The following is a 27140-nucleotide window of genomic DNA, read 5'->3' on the forward strand; positions in this document are numbered from 1 at the left end:
ACACTATCTGGTGCGTACCACACAGCAGCTCCGGTATATCAGGTGGAGGCAGGAACTCCATAGAGGGCTGAAGGTCAGAGGGCAGGCCAACCCCAGGGACTAGCTGCCGTCCAGATGGGTTTCGACTTCTTGAACGGACAGACCCATCGATCGTGGAGATGCAGTCGCAGACCCAGGGACGACATGTTGGCGAGCATCTAGTGCCTGCAGGTGCAGTTGGAAGAGTCCAACCGTGTGCTAGAGCAGGAGGCGGTGTCACCCATGCATGCCACCCAGGCTAATACCGCAAAGATCGTGTCTGCGGTGGAGGCATTGGGGGCGTGGGTTGCTGCTATGGATCGGCATGTCCAAGGACTGGGGCACTCTGTGCAGGAGCTGGCCGAGGCCCAAGACAGGGCAGCCATGTGGCAAAGCCACCTGGAAATTACAGCAGCGCTCTTCAGCACCGCCCTGTCACAGCTGGCCATGGCTGGAACCATCGGTGGCATTGCCCAGGCATTGGCCAATGTGGTACAGGCACAGTAGGACGTGGCCCAGTCCCAGAGGGAGATAGCGCAGTCACTGGCTGATGTGACACAAACACAGAAGGTGGTGGCACAGCAAATGGGTGATGTGGTGCAGTCCCAGATGGAGATGGTCCACTCCCTGTGCTCCATGGCCATGAGAAACTGACTCTGGTCGTGACCAGGACAGATCTCCAGGACTGGCAGCACCAGGTGGTGAAGGGAGCCTCAGGCTCAACCTCCGATTGCACCGATGTCCTATTGAGAATCCCGGGGGACATCGGGCAACCGAGGAGGAGACTCCCGCAGTGGAGGTGCTGCCCCCCCCCCCAAACCCCCCCCCCCCCCACCCTCCTCCCAACCCCACAACCCATCATGCATCTGGTGGACAGCGGGCAGAGGAGGGAAGCATTACACCGCCTGGGACACCCAGGCAGCAGCCAGGACAACCATGCCTGGTTGCCCCAGAAGACGGCCAGCAACGGGGACACATGTTGCAGGGTCGGACAACCGGCCGCCTCCACTCCTGATGTACCATCTGGGGATCCACCAAAACGTAGCATTGGGGCCCGTAGGGCCAGAAAGTTAGACACCAGTTCAGTTGGCAAGGGTGCAGGGCACAGTTTAGTTATAAGAGCTAGGGCACAAATCTATAGATATTTGCGCACATTAAACACATGTTAACACTGCTACAACCTACCTTGGTGCTCTGTCTGATGGGTGTGAGGGATGGGCAGGTCTGGGCTGGCCAGGGAAGAGGTGTCAGTGTGGAGGGGATCGGTGGACTTTGTGGGTGGGCTGGGCTCCCCACCCTCTCCCCTGACCATCCCCACCATTGCCACCCTAGGGATCTGATGGCATTGTGACATGGAATGTCCAGCTCGCATGTCGGGATCACCTAGGTCAGGGGTGGGCAAACTACAGCCTGTGGGCCGCATGCGGCCCGCCAAAGATCTTTATGCGGCCCACCAAGATCAAGTCATTAAAAAAAAACATTTTTTTTTAATTTTAAGGTTAATGGGGGGGGGGGGGGGCTGTTGGGTTACTGGTATAGGGTGGATACGTTGACTTGAGTAGGGTGATCATTGCTCGGCACAACATGTGTTTCATGTGAAGTTTCTACTTTAAAATATTAATTAATAAAAATTAATTGCTTTTTTTTTCTTTAAAAACCCTTTATTTTGGCTATTTTAAATATTAATTATTTTACTTAATATACTATGCGGCCCTTTAAAATTGTGAATTTCTGAATGTGGCCCTTGCACGGAAAAGTTTGCCCACCCCTGACCTAGGTGGACGCTGGAAAGTGCTACCATGGGCAGGAGTCAGACATTGTAATACGATGCTGAGCACCAGAGTTCATCACAGAGCGGGTTGTCGTCATCCTCCATTCCATGGACGAGACCCACTGTTACAGGCAACCCAGGGTCCCTACCCTGTAGCGGGGCAGGTATGTAACACAGCAGCGTTGCGGTGCGGGAGGAGGGTTGGTAGGGGTAGAGGGGGTGTGGGGTGGAATGCGTGTCTGTGCCCCTAGCCGGTTCCCCCCCCCCCCCCACCCTTCCCCCCACCCCAAGTCGGTGAACCTGGAGGCTATCAGAGCATCCCATGCGCGTTGATCTGCCGCAAATGTCATGCAGCCTCCCATGCCTGCCTGGGCCCCATGTCCTGCCCGTCCTGGCCCCCCATGCATCATTCACTTGGGACGAGACCTGGCACTCATCTTCCTCCTCAAGCACGTCGCCCCTCTATTGCATCATGTTGTGGAGGATGCAGCAGGCTGCCACGATGCGGGTGACCCTCTCAGCATCATACTGGAGGAAACCTCCGGAGCCCCCCAGAGGTCCAGGCACCCGAACCACACATTCAGGAGGCCGAATACAACTCAATCACTGGTTGTTGCATAGGCATCTTTGTAGCGGGTCTGCGTATCGATCTGTGACCTCCGGAGATGGTATTCAACCATGACCATAGTGAATAACCCCTGTCACCTCGGAGGGAATGCCCAGCCGTGGACCTTTTGAACATCTCAGGAATCATTGAGTGTGCCAGGATGAAGGCATTGTGCACACTGCCCGGGCATCGGGTACAGACGTGTATGATGCATATCTGATGGTCACATATCAGCTGCACATTCATTGACTGAGACCCCTTTTGGTTTGTGTAGAGTGGCCTGTCATCTGCAGATTTGCATCCCTTCACTCACCCGCTGGATCCAGGGTATGTTGGTGATGTCGGCGAACCCCGCTGCCCGGGCATCCTGGTGGGCTCGATCTACATTGGAATGGATGTATTGTGCCTACCGGGCATACATGGTCTCCATGATGACATGGATGCACCTGTGCATCGAGGTCTGTGAGATTCCGGTCAGGTCCACACTCGGCATCCGGGAGGACCCTGTGGCGTAAAGGTCCAGGGCGACTATCACCTTGTCCTCCCCCATCCCCCCACGATGCCTAGTGTGCCATGATCTGGCAGATAGTGTACTGTCTCCCTGATAGCTGGAGTCTTCGACGGCATGCCCGGTCTGGCAGGTCCACGAACGACAGGCGCTGCTGGTACACGCGAGTCCTCATGCGGCACCTCCTTTATGCCTCCTTCTCCTCGGCCTGATGGGCTGCTGGCTCGCCATCCTGGGGGGCTGCTTCCTGTTCCTCTGGGACACACTCTGCTGCTGCAGCTTCATGCTCGAGCACCTCCAGCTCGTACAGCCGCAGGGAATCCCCCAAGGCGGTGGCGACTAGGAGGGAGGCCACCATTGCTGGTTGTATTCCAATATCTATTGCCTGCAGGGGGTGAACGTTAGATATGTTAGCATGGTGTAGACCCCCGTGCCCAACCAGGCTACATGGTACCCCCGGTTGGCACTGCAGATTCTTCGTCCACATGTTCCCCCCATCCCAAGCACTCCTGGCCCTGTCGGTGCCTGGCACATTGGCTGGCATCACCCTTGTCAGTGGTGCACTCCAAGACCCCCTTTTGGCGACTCTGTAGGGGCTACTGTGGACATTGCACTTGAGTGGGTCACGTGATACCCCGCCGGCGAGTAGCAGCCGGGGGATGGGGTGGTGGTATGGTGGAGGCTGGCAGCTGAGTTGCTGAGGCTGGGTCACCCATATGGCCGGAGTCAGTCTGCAGTGGGTGTGGCCAGTGGGGTGTGCAGCATGATGGCTGCCTTGCAGGCCGCAGCAATGGCAATCAGTGCCTGGGCACCACTCCAGGCCCTATGGGAATTCACCTTGGCCACAATGCCCATTCCACCATCACCCCCGAGCTTGGCAGGACCCCCACCCACCCCAGCAGGCCCGGCCAGTGTCCGGTCCGGCAGTCTGCAGTCACGCCTCTGTCCTACCTCCTCTCTCTCCCTCATTGGCCACGATGCAGGTTTCACGATTTTTAAAAGCACAAGTGAACCTTGCCGACGGTAATTCGGCCCATTGGAGGCGGAGAACCACGGCGGCTCCCAAGAATATTGGGTCGGGCCCGCTAATAATATGCAAATAGTGTTTACTGTTCGTGCATTCTGGAATGCATTGATGCCGCTATCGAGGCGGCAGGGAATTGCAATTTGGCGTCAAATCAGCGCCCGCCACAATTGTGGCATCGGAACCGATTCTCTGCCCAATCACGTTTCCCGATTTTGGTGTCGGCCGATGGAGAATCTTCTGTTACTGATACTGAAATTATCCTGTCTGACGTTTTTATGGTTTTATGTATCTCCCTGATAGTTCAAACTAGGTCTCCAGTTTAGAGAAAAAAATTAACTCTAAAACTCACCAAAGAGTCACATACCTGCTGACCTAATTAATACCTTTTGACTTCAGCTCTCAGGTCTTGCTGCGTTCCAGTCCATCTCTTGGGCTATCCCTTGTTGTGTGAAAGGTTATAAAAGTGTCGCTTATTTCATTGCACCAAGGTTCAGGGGCTGGTTTAGCACAGGGCTGAATAGCTGGCTTTTAAAGCAGACCAAGGCAGGCCAGCAGCGCGCGTTCAATTCCCGTACCAGCCTCCCCGAATAGGCGCCGGGATGTGGCGATTTGGGGCTTTTCACAGTAACTTCATTTGAAGCCTACTTATGGGATTGAGCGATTTTCATTTCATTTCATTTTCATTTCGTTTTTCCTCCCCCACTTCTTGACGCAGTACTCCATCGAGCTATCTATGTGCTACTTAGTTCCCTTCATGAGTTCACAAGAAGTTAGAATTATCTGGATTTATCTGGTTAGACAAATTTCTCACAGTGAAGTGGGTTGTTGGGGAGGGGAGTAGTAACTAGGCGGTGTTGTAAAGGGGCAGGATAGAATGTCGGCTCAACATCACAAACATAATGCAGAGCATGACACCGTAAGCATTGCCAATGGAGATTCGAATGTGCTTTCAAAAAGCACATTGCAGATTTATAGCCAAATTAACATGAGCTGGATTTTGCAGTTGGAATAATTGCTTATCAGCCAGGACTTGTGATTATTCTGTGAAAGTGACAGTAACTTTTAGCACCTGCATACGCACAGTTAAACACAGAGATTGCTTTCCATGATTCTCTGCTCATCCCCGGGTGCACTCTTAAAATCCTTACAGAATAAAGTTTTAAAAATCACTTGAATTTATAGGGACAATACTATAGTCGTATAAAAAAAACTTGAAGGAGTTACATTATGTTAAAATAGATGCCCCTGAGTTTTAAAAAATGCAATACGTCACAATCATTGATGAACAACCTCACTGGCCCTGAAAAACTAATTTAATGGAAACATTTCAAAGTTCATTTGTGGTAGGTTTTTCAGGGAGTTTCCCACTGCCATCTGACGACATTTATAGTCACTTTTTCGAGGCCTAGGAAGTTTCTCACCGGTTTAGCTCACACTTCGAATTTTTTTCAAAACTGGAGAGCTGACCTCATAGATCGGGGCGCCATTTTGAAAGGGTGTGCCGATCTCTAAGTGAGCTTCTGGGTTCCCCCCACCCACTCACACAAGGGCAACGTCACCATCGACACACATGGGCACTAACCCCCCCCCCCCCCCCCCCCCCCCACAAGTGAGGACACCCTGGTATGGGGTTTCTGGGGGCCCCCGTCTTCAGGCCCCACCAGGCCCCCTGACAGGCCACCCCACCAGAGACGCCACACATCACCTCACTAACCTCCCAGAGGCCTCTCCTTTCCTGCCCTGCATCCTCCCACCCTTCACACCCCCCTCCACCCTCCTTTCAAGAGCATGGTCTCCTTTAGGCCCCCACCCCTCTGGCAGTGCCACACTCGCACCCGGGCACCCTTGCACTGTCACCCTGGCACCCTGGCAGTGCTCCTGTCAGCTTGGCAATGCCACCTGTGCACCTAGTGCCAGGATGGCAATGCTAAGGTACTTGCATTCCAGGGGGAGGGCCAGGGAACCATTTTGCATTATCCCTCGGCACCCAGGGGCTTCCGATGGCCCGGGAGGCTCTAGGGTGCATGTCCATCTGATCCACCTTTGTGTGGGCCAGTACTGAACAGCGGCCAGCTGCAACCCCGCTCGGGAGGCTAGTAACTCCGATGAGGCCGGTAGATCCTGGGTAAGCTTGCCTAAATAGATTTAAACCCTACTTAGGCGCATGCCATTTGCTCATGCCCCTTTTGGAAGGAATTCCAATTGGATATACTTGGGTATATCCAGCGAGGCATGAAGGCTGTTGGGAAGCCCACGGAAGCCCTCTCTCAGGATCTACCGGCCTTGTTGCACTAATGCGAGAGTGCAACACAGCAAGTAGATTGCGCCCTATATTTCTGGAATTTCAACACTACTCTATTGTGATAAAATTCTGTGGGTGTTTAACATAATGAAAAGAACATTCTTAAAGTTTATGCAATTTCAGCTTCTATCTTAATTCCATGTATATGACCCAATCTTTATTTTATCCTGTGTAAAATGATCTGCAAGTTAAGGATAATCAGTGTTTTTCACTTGTTCACTTGTTCATTTGCTGTTTGTGGGATTCCCTCAATATGGTTGGCTGATTGGCTTACTTGATGGCATCACTGTTGCTGAATTCTGGAAATTTTCTATAGATAGCGCCAGTATTAAATAAATTTTGGGAAAAGGCAAAACCAACGTGAGATAAATTGTGAGATAATTGCGGGTGGCTTTCGCTGAAGTCCGTGGTGAACAATGCCATTCTCCTTTGGCAATGCTTCCAGGAGACTGGCTCTGCATCATGGTTATGATGTTGAGCCAATATTTATCTTGCCCCATTACAATGCCTCCCAGTGATGACTCCTGTTCCCCAACATCCCTAGTTATTGTCTAAAATTCATCGAAATTAAAGATGATTAATGAATGGAAAATTCTGTGTTTAAAAAATAATGATATTATTTTTAACCTCTTAAAACTAGGAATACGATTGGCCAATTGAGGGGTCCCTTCTTCCCAATGCTCCACCACTGCTAAAGCCAGCTCAGAAAATTAGTATTGGATACATGCCTGTGAGGATCAAAGTTCTGAAGAATGGGGAGAGAGACAAATCCAGGATACTAACAGTTACAGGACCGGATATCACAAACATGCTCAAGAAAACGTAAGACCACAAAATACCTTTTTCACTTCAGTCATGGTTACTGAATAACATTGTGGAGGCAGTTCCTTTTGAGAGAGTTCAGCAGAAGCAATGTGCATGTTAAATTTTTCCTGAAGATTTCACCTTTCCACTTCAACTAGATGACCCACATTCTTAGAAACATCAGGTTTGCTGCACTGCGAAACAAAGACTACACACGCCGAAAATGTAATTATTAACATGTTTTGAAAATGGATTAAAATTATTTGAAATGGAACAAAAAAGCTTCAGGATTCCTTAAAGGGTTAGGAACAGAACTACACGTGTATCATTTCGCACGAACCAAGGTATTTGATTTGTCAGACACCAGGCGGTAGGGCACCTGATTTTTGTTAATCATTCAAGTTTAGGACTTCTTTAATTTCTCACTGCTTTTGAACTCATTATCATTCAAGCCTGTGAGAAGAGGTTATGGATTGGTCTGTGCTCTAGTCTAACTATTTATAAAGCCAAGGATTCTTTGTTCCGGATGCCGTAAGTGCCCAGGAGGCATATTGGACATCTTTGCCAGATTTTAAACCGACCTGCAATTTATTCATGCATATTGACAACAGATACATTGCCACCCACACTGTCTAAGCAAGTGAAGTTCAACTGATGGAGGAAGTATTCCACTATTGCGCAGAGCCATAGACGAGCCAAGTTCACTCCTGGTCTGACACGAGTAGCTGCAGTTTAAATATAGCATGACAGTTGGAGTTCCTCTTAGACTATCTTACCTCAGATCTGAAAAAAGAAACACTAACATTTTCAGACTCGTCTTATTTAAGTCAATTAGTGTGTTCATGTCTAATTGTGTGTTGTTTCTGATTTTTTTTTTTAGCGACACACTTGCTGATTGTCAGTTCCCTGCACAGATGTCTTATGCTCTGTGTCGTCTCACAGGGAATAAGGAAATGGTGAGGCGGCACTTGTAATTTGCAGCTGGTACAATGAACACATTCATTGTAGATACTGTGCGCAATTCTGGCCAGCATTACAGAACACTCTCCCACTGTGATGACTGACACAAGAAAGGTTCAAATTTCCATTCAGCAAGCTGGCTTTCCAATACTGGTCCTCTTTCTTGATTACAAGTCTCCCTTACCCAGGGTGGTTTCTTGCCTTTGAATACAGTCTAGACCAAACCACCCCTGGATGCTTGATTGGCCTTACTTTCCTTGGATGGCTGTCTCTCAGTTTAATTTGTGGATATTTCCAACCAACCAATCAGAAGCCTGCTTTTTCTAACATCAAGCAGTCACAATTATCACAGTGTTCCCTTATGTTGAGTGTCGCTCCTGAAAAGGTACCAGCCTCCCCGAACAGGCGCCGGAATGAGGCGACTAGGGGCTTTTCACAGTAACTTCATTTGAAGCCTATTTGTGACAATAAGCAATTTTCATTTCATTTCAATCGTCAGACGCTTGGTAACTCTCTAACTATCTAAGCAGCCGTTCTTTATTTGTTACTTGGTGGTTAATGGTGGTGACTAATGCATAAGAGGTGCATTGCAATCAACACCAAACCTATCTGCACTGGTTTCGATACATGCGCCTTTCCAGTGCAAGCCTCTGAATTGCGATCCGGAGCAGGTCCCTCTCTTGTCCAGGAAATATTGGATTATGTGAGGCCAGCCAAACCCCTCAAGCCTTTTCTGCCATCCAGTTAAATCATGATAGATATGTATTTTAACTCTATCTACCCACCTCGGTTCACTAACTGTTTAATATTCCTGCCTAACAAAAAATTATGAATCTGTTTTTAAATTTTCAATTGACCCGTAGCCTCAGCTGATTTTTGGGGAGAGAGTTCCCCATTTCCACCATCCTAAGTGTGAATAAGTGCTTCCTGAATGATCTATCGCTAATTTTAGGGTTATGCCCTCTTTTTCTGGACTCCCTTTTCAGCTAAGGTTTCTTTCGATCTACCCTCAACTTAAACATCGGGCTTATCCTCGGGCTGGGTTCACCGATTTACAGGCGAAGTGCCGATGCCGATGTGGGAACTGTGGCATTTTACGATGCCATAATTGGCGTTGAACCCTCACCGATCTTGCGACCGGTGAGGGGTTAGCAGGAGAGTAAAACTCCCTGCTCCCACGATATAAACGGCTACAGAATGGCCGGGTCCGTGGCTGCACATGCGCACAGCGCCGGTCTGCAGTGGTCGCGCCGTAAAACATGGCGCCGGCCGTGCACGGACCCGACCTGTTAAATTGTGCCCTCCTGACCACCACCCCCATCAGTTCCCCCAGCCCTCGTGGAAGTGCCCCTGGCTAGCAGCATGGTTCCCGGCCATGGACACAGTCCGCAGCCGCTACGCCGGGTTCCCGACCGCTGAGACCACACGTCCCTCCCCACCGCCCCCCGCAGTTGGAAACTCAGCCCATCGGGGGTGGGGCATCGTGCAGTGCCTTCATCTGATGCGCCAGCGCTGTTCCACCGGCGTGCGGCACGTGATGCGATGTTGCCACTTGGGGGGGGGGGGGGGGGGGGGGGGGGGTGTGGAGGATAGAAAACCGGCGTCAGAAGGGATTCTCCGCCTGATTGCCAATTACGATATCAGCATCGGGGAAGAGTGAATCCTGCCCTTTCATTTTATCATCTCTTAATCTTCTATATTCAAGAGAATACAATCCTAGTCTGTGTAACTTGCCCTCCTAATTTATCTCTTATAGTTCCAATATTCTGGGGATTCTGCGTCGCACTCCCTCTTATGTCATTATATCCTTCCAGAGGTACCCTGTATTGAACCCAGTACTTCAGATGGGATATCTGACCAGAGGCTTATACAATTGGAGCTTAACTTCCAGGGTTAGTAGAAACAATTATAGCACCTCCTGCTGTCAACCCAATAAAGTCAGATAGGTGAACATAAATCTAACCTGGCACCACCTGGACCTGTGTGCCTATGCATTACACTGGGTGGTGGTCGTACACAACTAAATCATGAACAGAACTCAGCAGCATTCGTAAAATAAATAATCAAGTCCACATGCGCATGTAAAATATACATGAATAAAGAAGAAATTAATGGAAATTATGCTCAAGGGCTGTCAGAGGCATAAGTATTACCACAATAACACAATAAGAAGCAAACCAGCCTGGATTAAGAAAGAGAAGATCTTTCCTCTTAGCCCTTTTTAGTGTTTTTGAGAGTAAATGAAATAATGGCACATCATCAAATGCTTTAGATTATTTCAGTACTTAAAAGTTGTTGGCTAAGGTTCACATGAGAAACTTTCAATAAAATATTAGCCACTGAAATCCAGACTAAAACAAATGACTGGATAAAAATCTGGTTACAACACAACATGCTCGAATGACATGACGTGAAGAATTCCCGTGGAACCAAAACCATCTACAGAATAGTAATTTTTACTAATGACACAAAAACAGGTAGAGATAGGGCGTACAGCAATGGATTCTCAAAAGGATTTGGGTTGTTTAGCAATATGGGCAAACACAGTGTTTTTCAAAAAGGCCAAAGACTGGGTAGCACCAGTGAACAATGCGTGCAAATCAATGTTCCAGGGAGGCCCTGTGGGAGTGCCAGAAGATACATACTTACAATGGTCCATGTGATAAATTGAATGCTGGGACACAAAACCAGAGCAGTGAAAGAGGCAGTAAGTTGTCCTGAGGTTTTACAATGCACGGGGGAGTTCTGGATATTGGTGGCGGGATTCTCCATTCCTGAGACTAAATGTTGACGTGGGGCAGGATTTGTGGACTTCCACGGCAGCAAAACTGACCCCATACCTGGACCGATTCAGTGACAGTGGAGGGGCTAGCACCGGTGCCACGTGGAACACAATCGATTCCAATGAGAAACGGTGTGCGATTCGCCAGGTCCGTGATTGACACTCGGGAGGCTGACAGGCTGCAGCCGCATACACACCTTACAATCCCCACACACACTCATCCCAGCCAACAAGATGGCACTGGTTGCGCTGGAACATGCCCATCTTGCTGATGAGTCAGCTGGAGCCAGAGGGCACCTGGGGGTGCCCTGGGGGGACCCATACGATCAATGACCCTAAGTGGGCAATCAGCGGCGTGAGCAGCTGCATGGCTGCCTTGCAGGCCACAGCAATGATGTTCCATGCTGTCCACCCTGACCTCACAGCTCCCCTCCTGGACACCCCCTGCTACTCTCCCCGGCCCTGACAGAAGACACCCGGCCAGCGGCATGACTGTCAGTAAACCATGGCAAAGTTGGACACTTTCCATACCTCCTCTCTCTCAGCAACTACGGCGCCTGTTTCACAATTTTTGAAAGCAAAACTGAACCTCGCTGTCGGGAATTCACCCCAGCGGAGGCGGAGAATCGCGGAGGCCCCGGGTGTGCAAATGATACTGTACCTGCGTTCTGGAATACATTGACGCTGCTGTTGAGGCACCGGATAATTGCAATTTGATGTGAAAATTGGCACCCGCCACGATTTTGGCGTCAAAACCAATTCTCCACTCAATCACGTTTCCCGATGCCGGCGTCAGCCGACGGAGAATCTTGCCCCACATCACAAAAAAAAATGCAAATATTGGAAAAGGTACCAAATAGAGCGGCATGGTAGCATAGTGGTTAGCACAGTTGCTTCACAGCTCCAGGGTCCCAAGTTCGATTCCCGGCTTGGGTCACTGTATGTGCGGAGTCTGCACATTCTCCCCGTGTCTGCGTAGGTTTCCTCCGGGTGTCTGGTTTTCTTCTACAAAGATGTGGAAGATGTGGCAGGTTAGGTGGCTTGGTTATGATAAATTGCCCTTAGTGGTCAAAAAGGTTGGGTGGGGTTACGGGGATAGGGTGGAGGTGTGTGATTGGGTAGGGTGCTCTTTCCAAGGTCCGGTGCAGACTCGATGGGCCAAAAGGCCTCCTTCTGCACTGTAAATTCTATGATTCTAAGCCAAATCTTTAATGGAAAGGGGGTGAGCTCTGATGACAATTTAGAGTGCAGAAGAAGCCAGCCAAGAAACATGCCGACTTATATGAACAAGGTAAACCTAGAAGATTCCTCCTCGTTCAGGTAACATGTGGACGTGCAGACTCCACTGTCTGTGTGGAGTCTGCACGTCCTCCCCCTGTGTGCGTGGGTTTCCTCCGGGTGCTCCGGTTTCCTCCCACAGTCCAAAGATGTGCGGGTTAGGTGGATTGGCCATGCTAAATTGCCCGTAGTGTCCTAATAAAAGTAAGGTTAAGGGGGGGTTGTTGGGTTACGGGTATAGGGTGAGTTTGAGTAGGGTGATCATGGCTCGGCACAACATTGAGGGCCGAAGGGCCTGTTCTGTGCTGTAATGTTCTATGTTCTATGTTCTATGTCTTAAGAGGACATTGGCAACCACAGATTCCCAGTAGAATGATCCATGATTATGCTTGCCATTGCCTTCTGCAGTATTGCTGACCAGGAAACTCTTCCACTTTTTTACCACCTGCCAAACAGGCATATCAGGAGGATTAAAGCAAACTACTGCGGATGCTGTAATCTGAAACGAAAGAGGATTTACAGGCTGATAATCAACCTGTTTGTCCATATAATGAACACCCCTTCCATGATCATCAAGTCCTGAAGTGAGACTTGAACCGAGAGCTTCTGACCAAGAGGTAGGGATGCTACCACTACATCACAAGACGCCCCACTACTCACAGGATTAATTACTTCACAACAATAGAATGAAGTTGGAGAAAGAATAGGAAAATAAATTAATGAAACATAAATTCAGAGTAAACACATATCTCCATACATTGTCAGAATAAAATGGACTTGAATATAGAAAGTGTAGTTGGAGTTTTACGAAAAGGCAGATCAGAATAATATTTGGCACAGATGCAGTGATCAAATCTTTGGGGGATAACCTATTAGGGAGGTACCAGAGGCAAACAAACTGTCCCTGATATTTGTGGTAAGAAGTGGAGAGTGTGCCCAAAACTGTTCGAAGGAAGTGGCAAGTCTGGGGATGTAGATACCCTGTTACATTTGACTGCGAGGCCTTGTTTTCATCTGGAGCTCCACCTCGCACCGAACAGCCAGACAAATGCGCAATGTAGCTGGAGAGCGGATGGAAACACCAGTGGTAGGAGGCTTGGTGACAGCCCTGGCAATCGGTGGGGCGGATGCAAGGTCTACAATCTGGTTAGGGATGGAAGATTTGCAAAGAGAGTGGGAAAGTAGTAGAAGGCCCACAATCAGAAAGGATGGGGAGATTGAAGGCTTCCTTGAGAGGCCACAGGGTGTTCAGCCCTGTTCCTCTGTGCTCACAGGCAGTGCTGAAAAGTCTTTGGGGAGATAGCAGCTTGCACCTCAGTTTTACTACTGGGTTTCCCTGACCCACTGGTAACCCAAACAACAGCTAATGTCCAATATGACTTTTAGTTGTACAGAATGATGCCAATTAAAAGCAAGTAAAAAGTCTTCCACCACTCCATGGTTTCCAATATCCAGCACTGGGAGAAGAACAATGAATACATGCATGGTTTGTTCGGGTTGTGGTATGCACATCTCACATTTCACCTGCCTGTCGTGTGGAGGCAGATTAATATAGAGGTACTGGTTTGTTCCAATGGATGCCAAGTCATGTGGAGGAGATGTTTTTCGATTAATTGAAAGGGATTTTCTCTGACATGACTGCTATTCTTGCCTAGTCTTACAGATTTTAGTGCAAAGATTAATAAATTAGAATAAAAACAAAAAATGCTGGAGACATGCAGCATCTATGGAGAGAAACAGAGTTGATGTGATGAATTCCCATCAAATCAGAATGATTCGGGAGTCCTTTAAAAATAGCTGGCAGGTCATGATTCCAACATTTCCAACCCCCTTTCCAGGCTGACTGATTTTCAGCAGTGCCTTGAAAGGTTGCAGTCTGTTTCCTGTAAAAAGCCCACAGCCAACACTCCTGACCTTGCCAGCTCCATTGGGGAGATAGGCATGTCCTACCCCTTTGCAATTTTCATGGAGTCTGGCAAGGTTTTAGAGTCATTCTTTCCAGCCACTCAGGGGAGCCATAAACACTAAGGGGACTTTTTAAAAGATGAGTTATACAGGTTCTCCTCATGCCTCTCATGTCAAAGTAAGGTGTCTGCTCCCAACCTCCATTGTCTTTTGTCTTTCATGCGACTTTGTCATCAATTTTCTGACCTCTTTTCACAGAATCATAGAATCCCTCCAGCGCAGAAGGAGGCTATTCAGCCCATCGAGTCTGCACCAACTGAAAGAGCACCCTACCTAGGCCCAATCTCCCACCCTATTCCTGTAACGCCTTCACCCCCACCTAACGCTTTGGATACTAAGGGGCAATTTAGCATGGCCAATCCATCTAACGTGCACATCTTTGGACTGTGGGAGGAAACCGGAGCACCCAGAGGAAACCCATGCAGACACCGGGATAACTCCACACAGACATTCACCCAAGGCCGGAATCGTACCCGGATCCCTGGCACTGTGAGGCAGCAGTGTTAACCATTATGCTACCGTGCCGCCTTTTCATTTGACAAAGCAGTAAAGTATTGCTGGCTCCTGGGAGTTTTATGGTACCAAATAAAGACGGTATTGTGCCCGGGACTTGAATTTCTTGCTTAACCTTTGGGTGGCCTGTGAGCCCTGGGACTGGAGCCACAGCCTCCAGTTCAGCATTATTTATACTTCAACACCTTCCTCCAGTTTGAATTTTGTGGACCTGAAGATTTGAAAAGAACAAAAGGCTTGCCGTTCTTTCATGGCCTCAGGAAGTTGAAATGAAAATCGCTTATTGTCACAAGTAGGCTTCAAATGAAGTTACTGTGAAAAGCCCCTAGTCGCCACATTCCAGCACCTGTTCAACACGCTTTACGATGGATGAAGTACTTTTGAAGTGTAGTGACTGTTGTTATGTTGTGGAAGGGCTTTTATTCGTGCTTTTTGCCTCAGGGGTGGATTATGAGCACAGAGCATTTAGTAATAGCAACATGAGAGATATTTACAAATTAATATGCAACCCACGAACTGCATGCTGTGAACCTAATCAGCTCATGAATGGAAGAAGCACGGACACACCACACTAATCTATTGCCACTTCGAAGAAAATGCAAGATTTACGAGAATTCAAAAGCAGTTTCAAGACAGTACAGCGAACAAATTGGTGAAAACTATGAATAGATTTATTCTGAGGAATTCTGTGAAATCATTGCAGCCGGTTCTGTTCAGCTCGGGCAGAACCACAGGATTCCCCAAAGTTCTTTACAGTCAATTAAGTACTTTTGAAGTGCAGTCATTGTTGTAATATTGGGACAACTGCCCATACCCTAACTGCGCCATGTCCCTTTCACACATCACCCCTGTACTCGCTGACTTATGTTACTTTCTGGTCCACCAGAACCTCCCTCCTTGCCCTCTCCCCCCCCTACCACAGTAACCTTCTCCAGCCCAAAAAAGCCTGAGGAATTCTGTGTTCCTCCATTTCCTCCACTCCACCATCTGGCACCAGGTCTTCAGCCATCCAGGCACTAAGCTCTGCAATTCTTTCCATACACTTTTCCCTCTATGCCTATCTCTCCTCATAAGATGCTCCTTAAAACTCTTTGGAAAGCTTTCATAGATCTGCCTTAATGTCTCCTTCATTGCTCAGTGTCAATGTTTGACTAATGTTACTCTGGTGAAGCACCATGGGAAGCTTTATTGAGTTAAAGTCATGATAAAGATGCAAGTTATGGTGGAAACATGATAGCCAATTTGCACACAGCAAGGTTCCACAAACAGCAACATGAAATATCAGTTCTAGTGATGTTGGCTGAGGGCTAAATATTAGCCAGAATGTCAGGGGGGCTCCTTTGCTCTTCTTTGTACACCACAGGATCAACGATGTTGTTTAAATTAAATGGAAGGAACCCTGGGTGAGTTGTTTGAGTTCCCTGAACCACAGCCCTACCCCAAACTGATAATTTGTCCCTTTGGTGTCCCTTCTCCAATTACTTTTTTCAACACTGTTCTGAATATTATTTATTGATTCAATAATATTTCTCTCACCTCTGTGTCCGAAGGTCATGAATTCACGGGACCACTCTGAGGTTTTCCACCCACTAAGAGAGTGCTACACTGTCAGAAAAGCCATTTTTCAGAAGAGACAATTGTCTTTCTTCTCAAATTGTATTAAAAGATCCAGTGGCATTGTTGGCCAAGGATGAGGGTGTTCTCATGATATCCTGGCTGACATTCACCCCCAGCTTAAGCCAATAACAGTAAAACAGTAATATCTGGTGATATATCTCATTGCTAATTGTGAGATGCAAAAGAACATGAGAAACAGGAGCAGAAGTAGGCAATTTGGTCCCTCTTCACCAATATTCACCATTCAATCAGTTCATATTGATCTGATTGTGGCTTTAATTCCACTTTCTTTCCAGCCGCCCATTACATTCAACTCCCTTATAGATCAAACATTTGTCAGACTCAGCCTTGAATATGTTTCATGACCAGCCTCCACTGCTCTGCAGAAGAGAACTGCAAAGTTCAACGGCCCTCTGATAGGAGAAATTCATCCTCATCTCAGTCTTAAATAGAATACTCCTTATTTTCAAACTGTACCCCTAATTCGAGATTCCCCATGAGAAGGAACATCCTCTCAGCAGCTACTTTGTCAAGCCCACTCAGAATCTTATATGTTGCAATAAGTTCACCTCTTATACTTTTAAATTCCAATGAGTATAGGCCCAACCGGCTCAACCTTTCCTCGTAAAACAATCCCTTAACTCAGGAACCAATCTATTGAATCTTCTCTGAGCTGCCTCCAGTACATCCCTCCTTAAATAAGGAGATGGCTCAATGCACAAATTGGCTATTGTGATTCCCTACTTTGCAGCATGAGATGGAGTGATTCTTTTGCTGTGACGTGCTGTGGGATATCCTGGGGATGTGAAAGGTGCTTTCCCCCCATCCAACGGTGCTCACTTTAACTCAGTGGTAATATTACACCTGTATCAGTGCGTCATGGGTTGACTCTTAAATGTCCTCTGAAATGGCCAAGCATGCCACACAATTCAAGGGAAATTAGGGATGGTCAATAAATGCTGGCCCAGCCAGAGTCACCTGCATCCTATGAATGAATTTTTTTTTAAAGTCCCACTCGTGACTCAAACATGTATTTTAGGCTAGGATTTCTGTGCATTCCTGAGGAAATAATGTTGCTTCTCGCTAAAAATGATTTGCTCTTTGTTCACATTGCCTTTTTTGAAATGACTTCACTGCGTTTGGGAACTCATCTTTTAAGCAATACTCGCGAGGTGCCCCCACCACCACTCTAGTCCACTTTTTAATGCATTGACAGCCATTACAGCAGATATCTTTGTATTCTGTTACCCTATCCTAAAGAAATCCCAATTAGCAACAATAACAAGGCTGTGCTTTCAGAATGCTCCCATTAAAATAAATGAAAGAAAGGGGCTATGCTTTTGTCAGTTAATGGGGTTTTAAAAAAAATTTCACACCATCAGTACAGGTCGGTGGAAATACTAATGTTATAAATTAGTCCATAAAGCAAATCTGAGCCTGAAATTGAAATCTCTGATGCATGGATATTAATATCAAATACATTATTAACCAGCCTGAGATAATAAAACCTTTTTGAATATTTTCTGTGCACTTTAAACAAAATAGATTTTTGACACGTCCAGTCAAGTATATACAACTGCTGCACTTTTATTACTGCCACTGCCTCTGACACAGAAAAAACCTCTCCATTATTCTCATTAATTCACAGTGTGTCATCTCACTCTTCTAAATGGACATTACTCTTCCTCATCTGCCTCTTTAATCACATCACCTCTTACCAAAGATGAAATAATGAGTACAAGCTATTTTTGTCTTCACTGAGCAGTTGGAGACACACGAGGTTGTTATTTACTTGTTCCTTGCCGAGTGAAGGGTGCAGATTGCCAGCAGCGTGCAGTGTCAATATTTGTGCAGCAGAGGGCAGTTGCTTAAAATGGATCAATGGTAGCAATGTTCACTCGGATTCAGGAGATCGTAGGCTCAAGTCCAACACAGGCATAATCCTGGTTGACACAGCCGGTGCAGTACTGAGGAATGTGCTATCTATTGGATCAGACATTAAACCAAGGCCCCACCTCCCCCCTCAGCTAAATGTAAAGGATTCCAAGGTATAATTTTGAAAGCGAGCAGGGAAATAATCTCAGCACTATGGCTGACATTTATCCCTCAATCAATATAACTAAGGACATATGATCTGGCTGTTTGTGGGAACTTGCTGTGTGTAACGTGGCTGCACTGTTTCCTATATTACAACATTATAGGGGCAGCACGGTAGCATTGTGGATAGCACAATTGCTTCACAGCTCCAGGGTCCCAGGTTCAATTCCGGCTTGGGTCACTGTCTGTGCGGAGTCTGCACATCCTCCCCGTGTGTGCATGGGTTTCCTCCGGGTGCTCCGGTTTCCTCCCACAGTCCAAAGATGTGCAGGTTAGGTGGATTGGCCATGATAAATTGCCCTGAGTGTCCAAAATTGTCCTTAGTGTTGGGTGGGGTTACTGGGTTATGGGGATAGGGTGGAGGTGTTGACCTTGGGTAGGGTGCTCTTTCCAAGAGCTGGTGCAGACTCGATGGGCCGAATGGCCTCCTTCTGCACTGTAAATTCTATGATAATCTATGATTAAACACACTTCAAAAGCACTTTATTAACTGTAAGCGCTTTGGGACATTCTAAGGTCTCAAAACGTCATGGACTCTGGTCCTATCTTTTAAATGATTAATTATTTCAAGACCTATCATTAGAAGTGAGCTATATTTTCCTTGGTGGACTTACTGTGAAAACCCAATTCACTTACTGCTGATGTGCATATCTTTTTATTAAAACAGTAAAAATATATACAAGGCCAAACAGTACAAACACTAATTTTGTGTTGGAGAAACAGGGTACCCTCCCCTCAGTACCAATGTACGGGGTGGGGTGGGGGGTGGATACTCTGATTACTAAAACAGTTCACAACACATTTCTACAAAAAACAAATGGTGCAAGCACTAAACTTTGCGCTGGAGAGACCAGATACCCTCGCCTCTGTACCAACAGAAGGGAAAGGAAGGGGGTGGTGGGGAGGGAGAGGAAAGGAGGGTGGTGGGGAGGGAGAGGAAAGGAGGGTGGTGGGGAGGGAGGGAGTCGGAGTGTTGGTGGGGGGGTGGGGGGGCAAATAGGGCACTGCCTGAACTATCTGCAGAGGCAGAAAAATAAAAGAACCTTCAATTATGATGCGCCAGGTCCTAGGAGTCCCCCAGAGGGGGTGAGGGGGGATGCAGTGTCAGGCACGAATGAGCCCCGCACCCCGCTACAGAGCGCCTCATGTGCACTTTGCACTCCCGACACTGAGCAGCTGACAGCCTTCGGACAGTCGCCCTCCATGCCCGAATTCTCTACCACACTGATCCCAGCCTAACAAGCAGTAAAAGCTGTAGGCTTGGTTGGTACATGCTCAGAGTCAGTCAAGTGTTAAGCAGAACGCCTGAGCTTAGGTGTTTTTTTTTTCAATTTTACTGATGTGTGCAAGGCTCACACTTCACAGGGCCATCATACATTCTAAATTACCGAACATTTTCCAACGCTTGCATTGAAAATTCTCCAGTTTCACCCATCTGGAGTGTGTTACACCTTGACAGAGTCAATGTCTAAGCCAGCATTATGCGGACGCCAAGCAGCTGATACAATGATGCAGTGCAGTTAGTGGATAAGGGAGGCACAGGTGACTCCAATGTGGCTGAAAGGTCATTGACCTGGAACGGTCTGTTTCCACAGGTCTGCTGAATAATTCCAGCATTTTAATTTCAGATTTCCAGCCTCCACAGTATTTTGTTTAGATCTATATTGTTTGTCCAGGGATGCCAATCCATTACTGAATGTAAATATAGGGCGGAATTGTCCCATAATTTGTCTGAGTGTCAGACTCTGTCTGAAAACCGGCATGTAGCTCTCCAAGGCCGGTTCGGCAAAAATCAGGGCGCCTTATTTAAAGGATGCCCAGATCGCCGCGTTGGCTCAACACACACAGCGGTTCCAAATGCCCAACTTGCACAAAATCCGTAGCTTCCGACGAGATGGAGATGCACTTTATAATGTGTCTCGGCAAACCACAGCTCTCTGACAATGGTGGTGTCATACCTGCTCATGTGAAACTTTCGTGCTTCATTCGCACTTGCATTCTGAGATGGCACTGGAGCATGGCGACTCTCTGCGAGCTCTCCCGTACAGATCCTCTTCCTCCATCTTTTATCACCATTATTTATAGTATGTTCTATATATTCCTGTATGGAGCGATCTGCCTGGACTGGAAGCAGAATAATACTTTTCACAGTACCTCAGTACACGTAACAATAAATAAATCAAATCAGCAGAGAGTTAAAATGTCCCTCAGCAGCACCCCCCAAAGGTATCAGGGGGGCTCTCTCTGTTCATGGCACACACTCTCCCATCCCCCAACCCCCACATCCAACAACAATTGCGGCGCTATCGCCGGCACTCCTCCCTTCTCCCCTCAATGCTACATGTCCCCCCTCCCACTGCCAACTTCCCCCCAATGTCCGCACTCACGCGTTGTGACTTCAACTTCCCTCCCACAACGACCACTCCCGTGTCACTAGTAAGTAACCCCCTTCAAAAACCTTGGTCATTCCGGCCTCTGGTGACTGTCTGTGTGGAGTTTGCACTTTCTCCCCATGTGTGCGTGGGTTTCCTCCGGGTGCTCCGGTTTCCTCCCACAGTCCAAAGATGTGCAGGTTAGGTGGATTGGCCATGATAAATTGTCCCTTAGTGTCTAGTCTAAAAGGTTAGGTGGGGTACCGGGTAATGGGGATAGGGTGGAAGTTTGGGCTTAAGTAGGGTGCTCTTTTCAAGGGCCGGTGCAATGGGCCGAATTGCCTCCTCCAATTCCCTGGCACAGGTTGGCATAGGCTGGCACTGTCTGGGTATGTCCTTCCCCTCTTTGCGCCCCTGGGGGGTCCCCTTGACTGATCCATGCCTTTATATACCTGTTGTAAACCTCGCCAATGTGACGTCACGTCGGCGAGGTATGGCTATTAAGTGATGGGTGATCATGTAGCAGAGGGGCTTTTTAATAATATTCACATTTATTTAAATGTATTGAAATGTGGTTCACGCCCTTTGTGGTCGGGAACCTCATTACGTAATTGGCGAGGGGTACAGGTAATCTGGAACCGTGCACTCTCGTTGGCGTTGATTGTGTTTCCTGACTCTCCAGATATTTTGCACTGTGTTGCTGTTCCCGCTGACGGTTAATGCAAGCACTGAATAGAGACTTTGTTTTTCAGCATTTTCCAGTTTTGTGAAGATCCCCAGACAAAGTAAGAGATGAATCCTTTAGGCTATGTGAAGTCACTGCTCTAAGATTTTTTAAAAAACATTTTATTGAAGGTATTTTTCATATATACAAAATCACAAATGTACAAAAGCAAACCGCAGCAACAGGTGACCAACAACCCTCCCTCCCTGCGTCGCCTCCACTCACCCCCACTCACACCCTTGCCACCCCAGCGCCTGTCTCTTTCAGCCTTGCCACCCTACCCAAACAAACCAAAACAAACCTTTCGCCCCATGTCTGTGTGGGTTTCCTCCCGGCGCACTGGTTTCCTCCTACAGTCCAAATATGTGCAGGTTAGGCAGATTGGCCATTCTAAATTAACCCTTAGTGTCCATGGATGTGCAGGTTAGGTGGGGCCAGGGGGTTGCAGGGATAGGGCAGGAGTCTGGCTAGGGTGCTCTATCAGAAGATTGGTGCAGACTCGATGGGGCGAATGGCAGCACTGTAGCACAGTGGTTAGCACTGTTGCTTCACAGCTACTGGGTCCCACGTTCGAATCCCAGCTTGGGTCACTGTCCGTGCGGCGTCTGTACGTTCTTCCTGTGTCTGAGTGGGTTCCCTCCTGGTGCTCCGGTTTCCTCCCACAAGTTCTGAAAGACGTGCTGTTAGGTCATTTGGACATTCTGAATTCTCTCTCTGTGTACCTGAACAGGCGCCGGAAGGTGGCGACTAGGGGCTTTTCACAGTAACTTCATTGCAGTGTTAACGTAAACTTACTTGTGACAATAAAGATTATTATTATTACTTCGATCAAACCACCCCTGCCAGCAGCGCCTTGTCTAACACAAAGAAATGAATCCAGGCGTACACCCGGTGCACTTGTGAAAAACACAAAAACTCCTTCGCTTTCAGCCTATCAAACCGCCAGGGGTCCTCTCCCTGCATACACTCCATAAACCCCATCAACTCCTTTACCGTAGCCAAAACCTTCAGGGACCTAGGATACAACCAGTCCAATCTAGGATCCAGAACCGTGTTGAAATCTCCCTCCATAATCAGCCGATGCGTGTCCAGGTACGGAATTTTCCCTAATACCTGCCTCAGAAAATCCACGGACACAATACCAGATCGGATACAATACTGCCGACCTCAAAGGCTACCCTCTTGTTAACCAGCACTGCCACCCCCTCATCTTCATATCCAACCCCGAGTTGAACCTAACCCACTCACTTCTTCCTCAGCCTCATTTGGTCCCCAGCTTCAGGTGCTTCTCCTGAAAAAACACGATGTCCGCCTTCAAATTCCATAAATATGCGAAAACTCGCGATAGTTTGACCGGGCCATTTAAACCCCGTACAGTCCATGTAATCAACGGGGTTGGGGGGGGAGGGGGGAGGGGGCGGGGGCAGTCCCTGGATGGGGGGGTCTCTGTCCTTCTCCCTTGCCGGTCAGCCATACCCCTTCTTTAGCCAGCTCCCCCCCCCCTCCGGGTCCATGCCTCGCTCCACCTCAGGCCCTCTCCAAGATGTTCACTGCCATTCCCTCTCAACCAACTGTGTCACATCAACAGCACCCAAGTTAGCAACTCTTCCCCCTCCCCCATAACCAAAAGTCAAGCAAACCCAACCCCCTCCCCACTCTCTCCTCCAGTCAATCCCCACTTCACTCCCATTAACTAGCATGAAGGCCCCTGCCCAAGGCCTCCATCTACATCTCTTCCGCACAACCGACCTTCACTCACAGCTCCCCACCACCAGAACAACCAGAAAAGAAAGCACACTCACCCATTCCATACCCATTTTCATTAAATACAACAATCTGCCCATCGCGTGAACCCACATTCCCCACTCTTTTTTTTTTAAATATAGAGTAGCCAATTGTTTTATTCCAATTAAGGGGCAATTTAGAATGGGCAATTCATCTACCCTGCACATCTTTTTGTGTTGTGGGGGTGAGACCCCGCAGACATGGGAAGAATGTGCAAACTCCACATGGACAATGACCTGAGGCCGAGATTGAACTCGAATCCTCAGCGCCGTGAGGCAGCCTTGCTAACCACTGCAGCACTGTGCTGCCCCTACATTCCCCACTCTAACATTTCCAAAGTTCAGTGTCCTCACACACCTCCCAGTCCACAGTCTCTCATAAATTCACTCGCCTTCTTCGGTGTATCAAAATAAAACTCCCGATTCTGATGCGTGACCCACAGACATGCAGGGTACAATACTCCAAACATCACCCCTTCCTTGCACAGCGGCAGCCTTGATCCGATTATAACTGGCCTGCCGCTTGGCCAGCTCCGCACCCAGGTTCTGGTATAACTTCTTCCCAGGTGCACTTTTCATCTGTGTCGTCCATTTCATTATCTTTTCCTTGTCGAGAAAACGATGCAGCCTCACCCCCATCACCCTCGGCGGCTCTCCTGTCTTTGGTCTCCTCCTCAGTGACCTGTGCAATCGATCCACCTTGGTTGGGGGGGGGAGGGGGGGGGAGAGACACACGGTCGGTCAAAGACCCCCCTCCCCCACCAACCTCTCCAACATATTTACCACATACTTTGTGGCCTGCAATCCTTCAATCCCCTCAGGCAGCCCCATGATCCGGAGATTCTGCCTCCTGGAACGGTTCTCGGGTTCCTCCACCTTCTCCCTCAACCTCTTTTGGTTGATCGCCACAAGCAACATCTCCGGCTCTAACAGGGCCAGCCGGCCCTCATGCTCACCCACTGGCCCCTCCACTTTCTGGGGTGCCAGACCCTGCATCTCCAGCTTCTGCTCCACACACTCAATCACCGGCCTAACCGGCTCCACCACCTTTGCCAGGTCCTCTGAGGCCTCCTTCCTCTGCTGCTGGAACTTAGAGTTCAAAACGTTCACAAGCTATTCGGTGGACCTCTGGCGGGCAATGACACCCCAGCACCCCCACCATATTTCCCTATGTCACACCTCGAATATACTCTCGGTCAAGCTGCTGCCTCTTACTTGTTACACTCCTCATCTGGTAATCCATAAACCGTCCCTACCGGTAGAATACTGCAATCCCTGCAGCTTTACCGCGAAAGAACAGCGAAATAGAGCGTAATCTACCCGAATGGGAACAGAGTCCCATAGCACGCAATTAGCCGAGTATTTCCCGGCGCTTGGAGCATTGCGAAACAACATGTTATCGAACAGCCATTCGGGTAAATCAGGAGCCTCAGTGGGGAACGCATGGCCAAGGCGCTCAGGTGGCACTGGGAGGGGCACTGCCAGGGTGCCAGGCTGGCACTGTCAAGCTGCCACGCTGGCATTTTTTGATTGCACGGTTGATGACACTTTCTTTTACTTGGCTGATGACTGAGAGTAAACTGATGGAGTGGTAATTGGCTGGGTTGGATTTATCTTGTTTTTAAGTACAGGACATACCTGGGCAATTGTCCATCTTGTTGAGTCGATGCCAGTGTTGTAGCTGTACTGAAACAGCTTCGCAATGGGAGAAGCAAATTCTGGAGCACAAAGTTTCAGTATTATTGCCGGAATATTAGACCATATGACCATGAGATATAGGATCAGAATTAGGCCATTCGGCCCATCGGGTCTTTTCCACCATTCGATCATAGAATTGACATAGAATTTACAGTGCAGAAGGAGGCCATTCAGCCCATCGAGTCTGCACCGGCTCCTGGAAAGAGCACCCTACCCAAGGTCAACACCTCCACCCTATCCCCATAACCCAGTAACCCCACCCAACACTAAGGGCAGTTTTGGACACTAAGGGCAATTTATCATGGCCAATCGACCTAACCTACACATCTTTGGACTGTGGGAGGAAACCGGAGCACCCGGAGGAAACCCACGCACACACGGGGAGGATGTGCAGACTCCACACAGACAGTAACACAAGCCGGAATCAAACCTGGGACCCTGGAGCTGTGAAGCCATTGTGCTATCCACAATGCTACCGTGCTGCCCCTTATGGCTGATAAGTATCTCATCCCCATTCTCCTGTCTTTTCCCTGTAACCCCTGATCCCCTTATTAATCAAGAACCTATCTATCTCTGTCTTAAAGACACTCAGTGCACTCAGTACAGCCTCTGTGGCAATGAGTTCAGCAGATTCACAAACTCTGGCTGACAAAATGACTGCTCATCTCAGTTTCAAAGGATCGTCCCTTCAGTCTGAGGCTGTGCCCTCAGGTTCTAGTTTCTCCTACTAGTGTAAACATCTTCTGCATGTCCACTCTATCCAGGCCTCTCGGGGTTCTGTAAGTTTCAATGAGATCCTCCCTCATCTTTTAAAACTCCATAGCGTACAGACCCCTTTTTCCGCAGGATCTCCATCTGTCGGTCCCGGTCTCGGCCCTTCCCAAGAGAACACCTCAGAGGAGAGCTCTGAGGATGCCACCATTGAGGCATCACAGCTATCATCCCCACCCTCCACTGGCACAGAGACGCAACCCTCGATGGGAGACAGTAGTGGACGGGCTCCTGGGGCACAATCTGGTGAGCACCACACGGTTGCAGATGCACATCAGGTGGAGGCAGGAACGTCCAGGGGAGGCAGCAGTCGGACGTCTGTTGGATCCCAGGACCCAGCTGGGTCCCAGTCAGATGCTGAGCCTCTGGACCAGGTTATACCGGTGCTGATGCACTTGATAGGGTGTGGCCGTGAGGTTCAGAGGAGGATGTCAGTGACACTGCAGCAGGTTGGAAGAGTCCCAGAGGCTAAGGGCGCAGGAGATAATGCTGGCAATGTGTGGCACAAGGCGAACACTGCTAGGGTGGCGTTCACAGTGGAGAGCTCTGAAACACGACGTCAGCAACATGAGTGATGGTGACCAAGGGGTGGCTCAGTCAGTGATGGCCACAGCTGAGCACCTCAACAACATATCTGAGTCACTGGGAACATGTCCCCGACACAGGGGGACTGTTCTGATGCACTGCGGAGCATGTCCCAGCTTAGGTGGGCAATACCGAGGTACTGCAGAGCATCTCCCAGCTCAGGTGGGCATTACCGAGACGCAAGCGGAGCATGCCCCGCTCAGGTGGCTTTGCTGAGGCACTCCAGAGCATGTCCCAGTTGCTGAGGACTGTGTCCCAGTGCAGGTGGACATTGGCGAGGCGCTGAAAAGCATGGCCCGCTCACAGAGCGGCATTGCTGAGGGCATTGACACCATGGTGTGGACAGTGGAGAGCCTCTAGGGTTGGAAGAGCCAGATGATGCAGGGGCATCCAGAGCTCAATCCAGCTGGCCCTCCATCTCATGGTGACCCTACGGCCCTATTGGCACCGATTGGGAGGAGGGAGCACCGGAGGCTGACCCGGAGTCTCCCTACAGAGAGACACGGCGGTCGTCAGCTCTCCCGACATCACCACCACTAACAACGGCGTGTCTTGGCATCAGCGTGTGAAACAGCATGGCAAGGCATGTGCCTCCACCAAGTCAGGGGATGGCCGGCAGCAGGCCCTCCAAAGGACCCTTGCCAGGGCCAACAAAGGCCACAGAACAGGAAAAGGCTGCCCCAACCTCTGATGTGTATCCTAGGGACCCACCTAGATGTAGCGGTAGAGCGCGGAGGGCATTGAGGATCACTGAAAGGTCACGGGTCGGGAAGCAGCACCATCAGAGGCTAGGGACATTTGGGGTAACTGATGAACTTGTGCACCATTAAAACACATTACACCAGAGACATGTGAAGCTACCATCACATTATTCAGGACTGCCGGCTGGCCTGCTCCCCGCTCCCCCCCCCCCCCCCCCCCCCCACCCCCCGCTCCCCCAAGTTGCCCTCCGCACTC

At 48.9% G+C, this 27140-nt stretch overlaps 1 protein-coding gene across 1 annotated transcript in view; it reads left to right on the forward strand.

Annotated features, from left to right (window-relative positions):
* Nucleotides 1-27140, forward strand: part of LOC119971775 (doublecortin domain-containing protein 1-like) — a 695221-nt gene that overhangs the window by 522396 nt on the left and 145685 nt on the right. Inside the window, exon 21 of the mRNA XM_038807879.1 lies at nt 6874-7055. Within this exon, the coding sequence (XP_038663807.1) occupies nt 6874-7055 (182 nt within the window). The remainder of the gene's footprint in view (nt 1-6873; nt 7056-27140) is intronic.

The sequence above is a fragment of the Scyliorhinus canicula genome, chromosome 9 (assembly GCF_902713615.1).
Source record: "Scyliorhinus canicula chromosome 9, sScyCan1.1, whole genome shotgun sequence".
Taxonomy (NCBI): domain Eukaryota; kingdom Metazoa; phylum Chordata; class Chondrichthyes; order Carcharhiniformes; family Scyliorhinidae; genus Scyliorhinus; species Scyliorhinus canicula.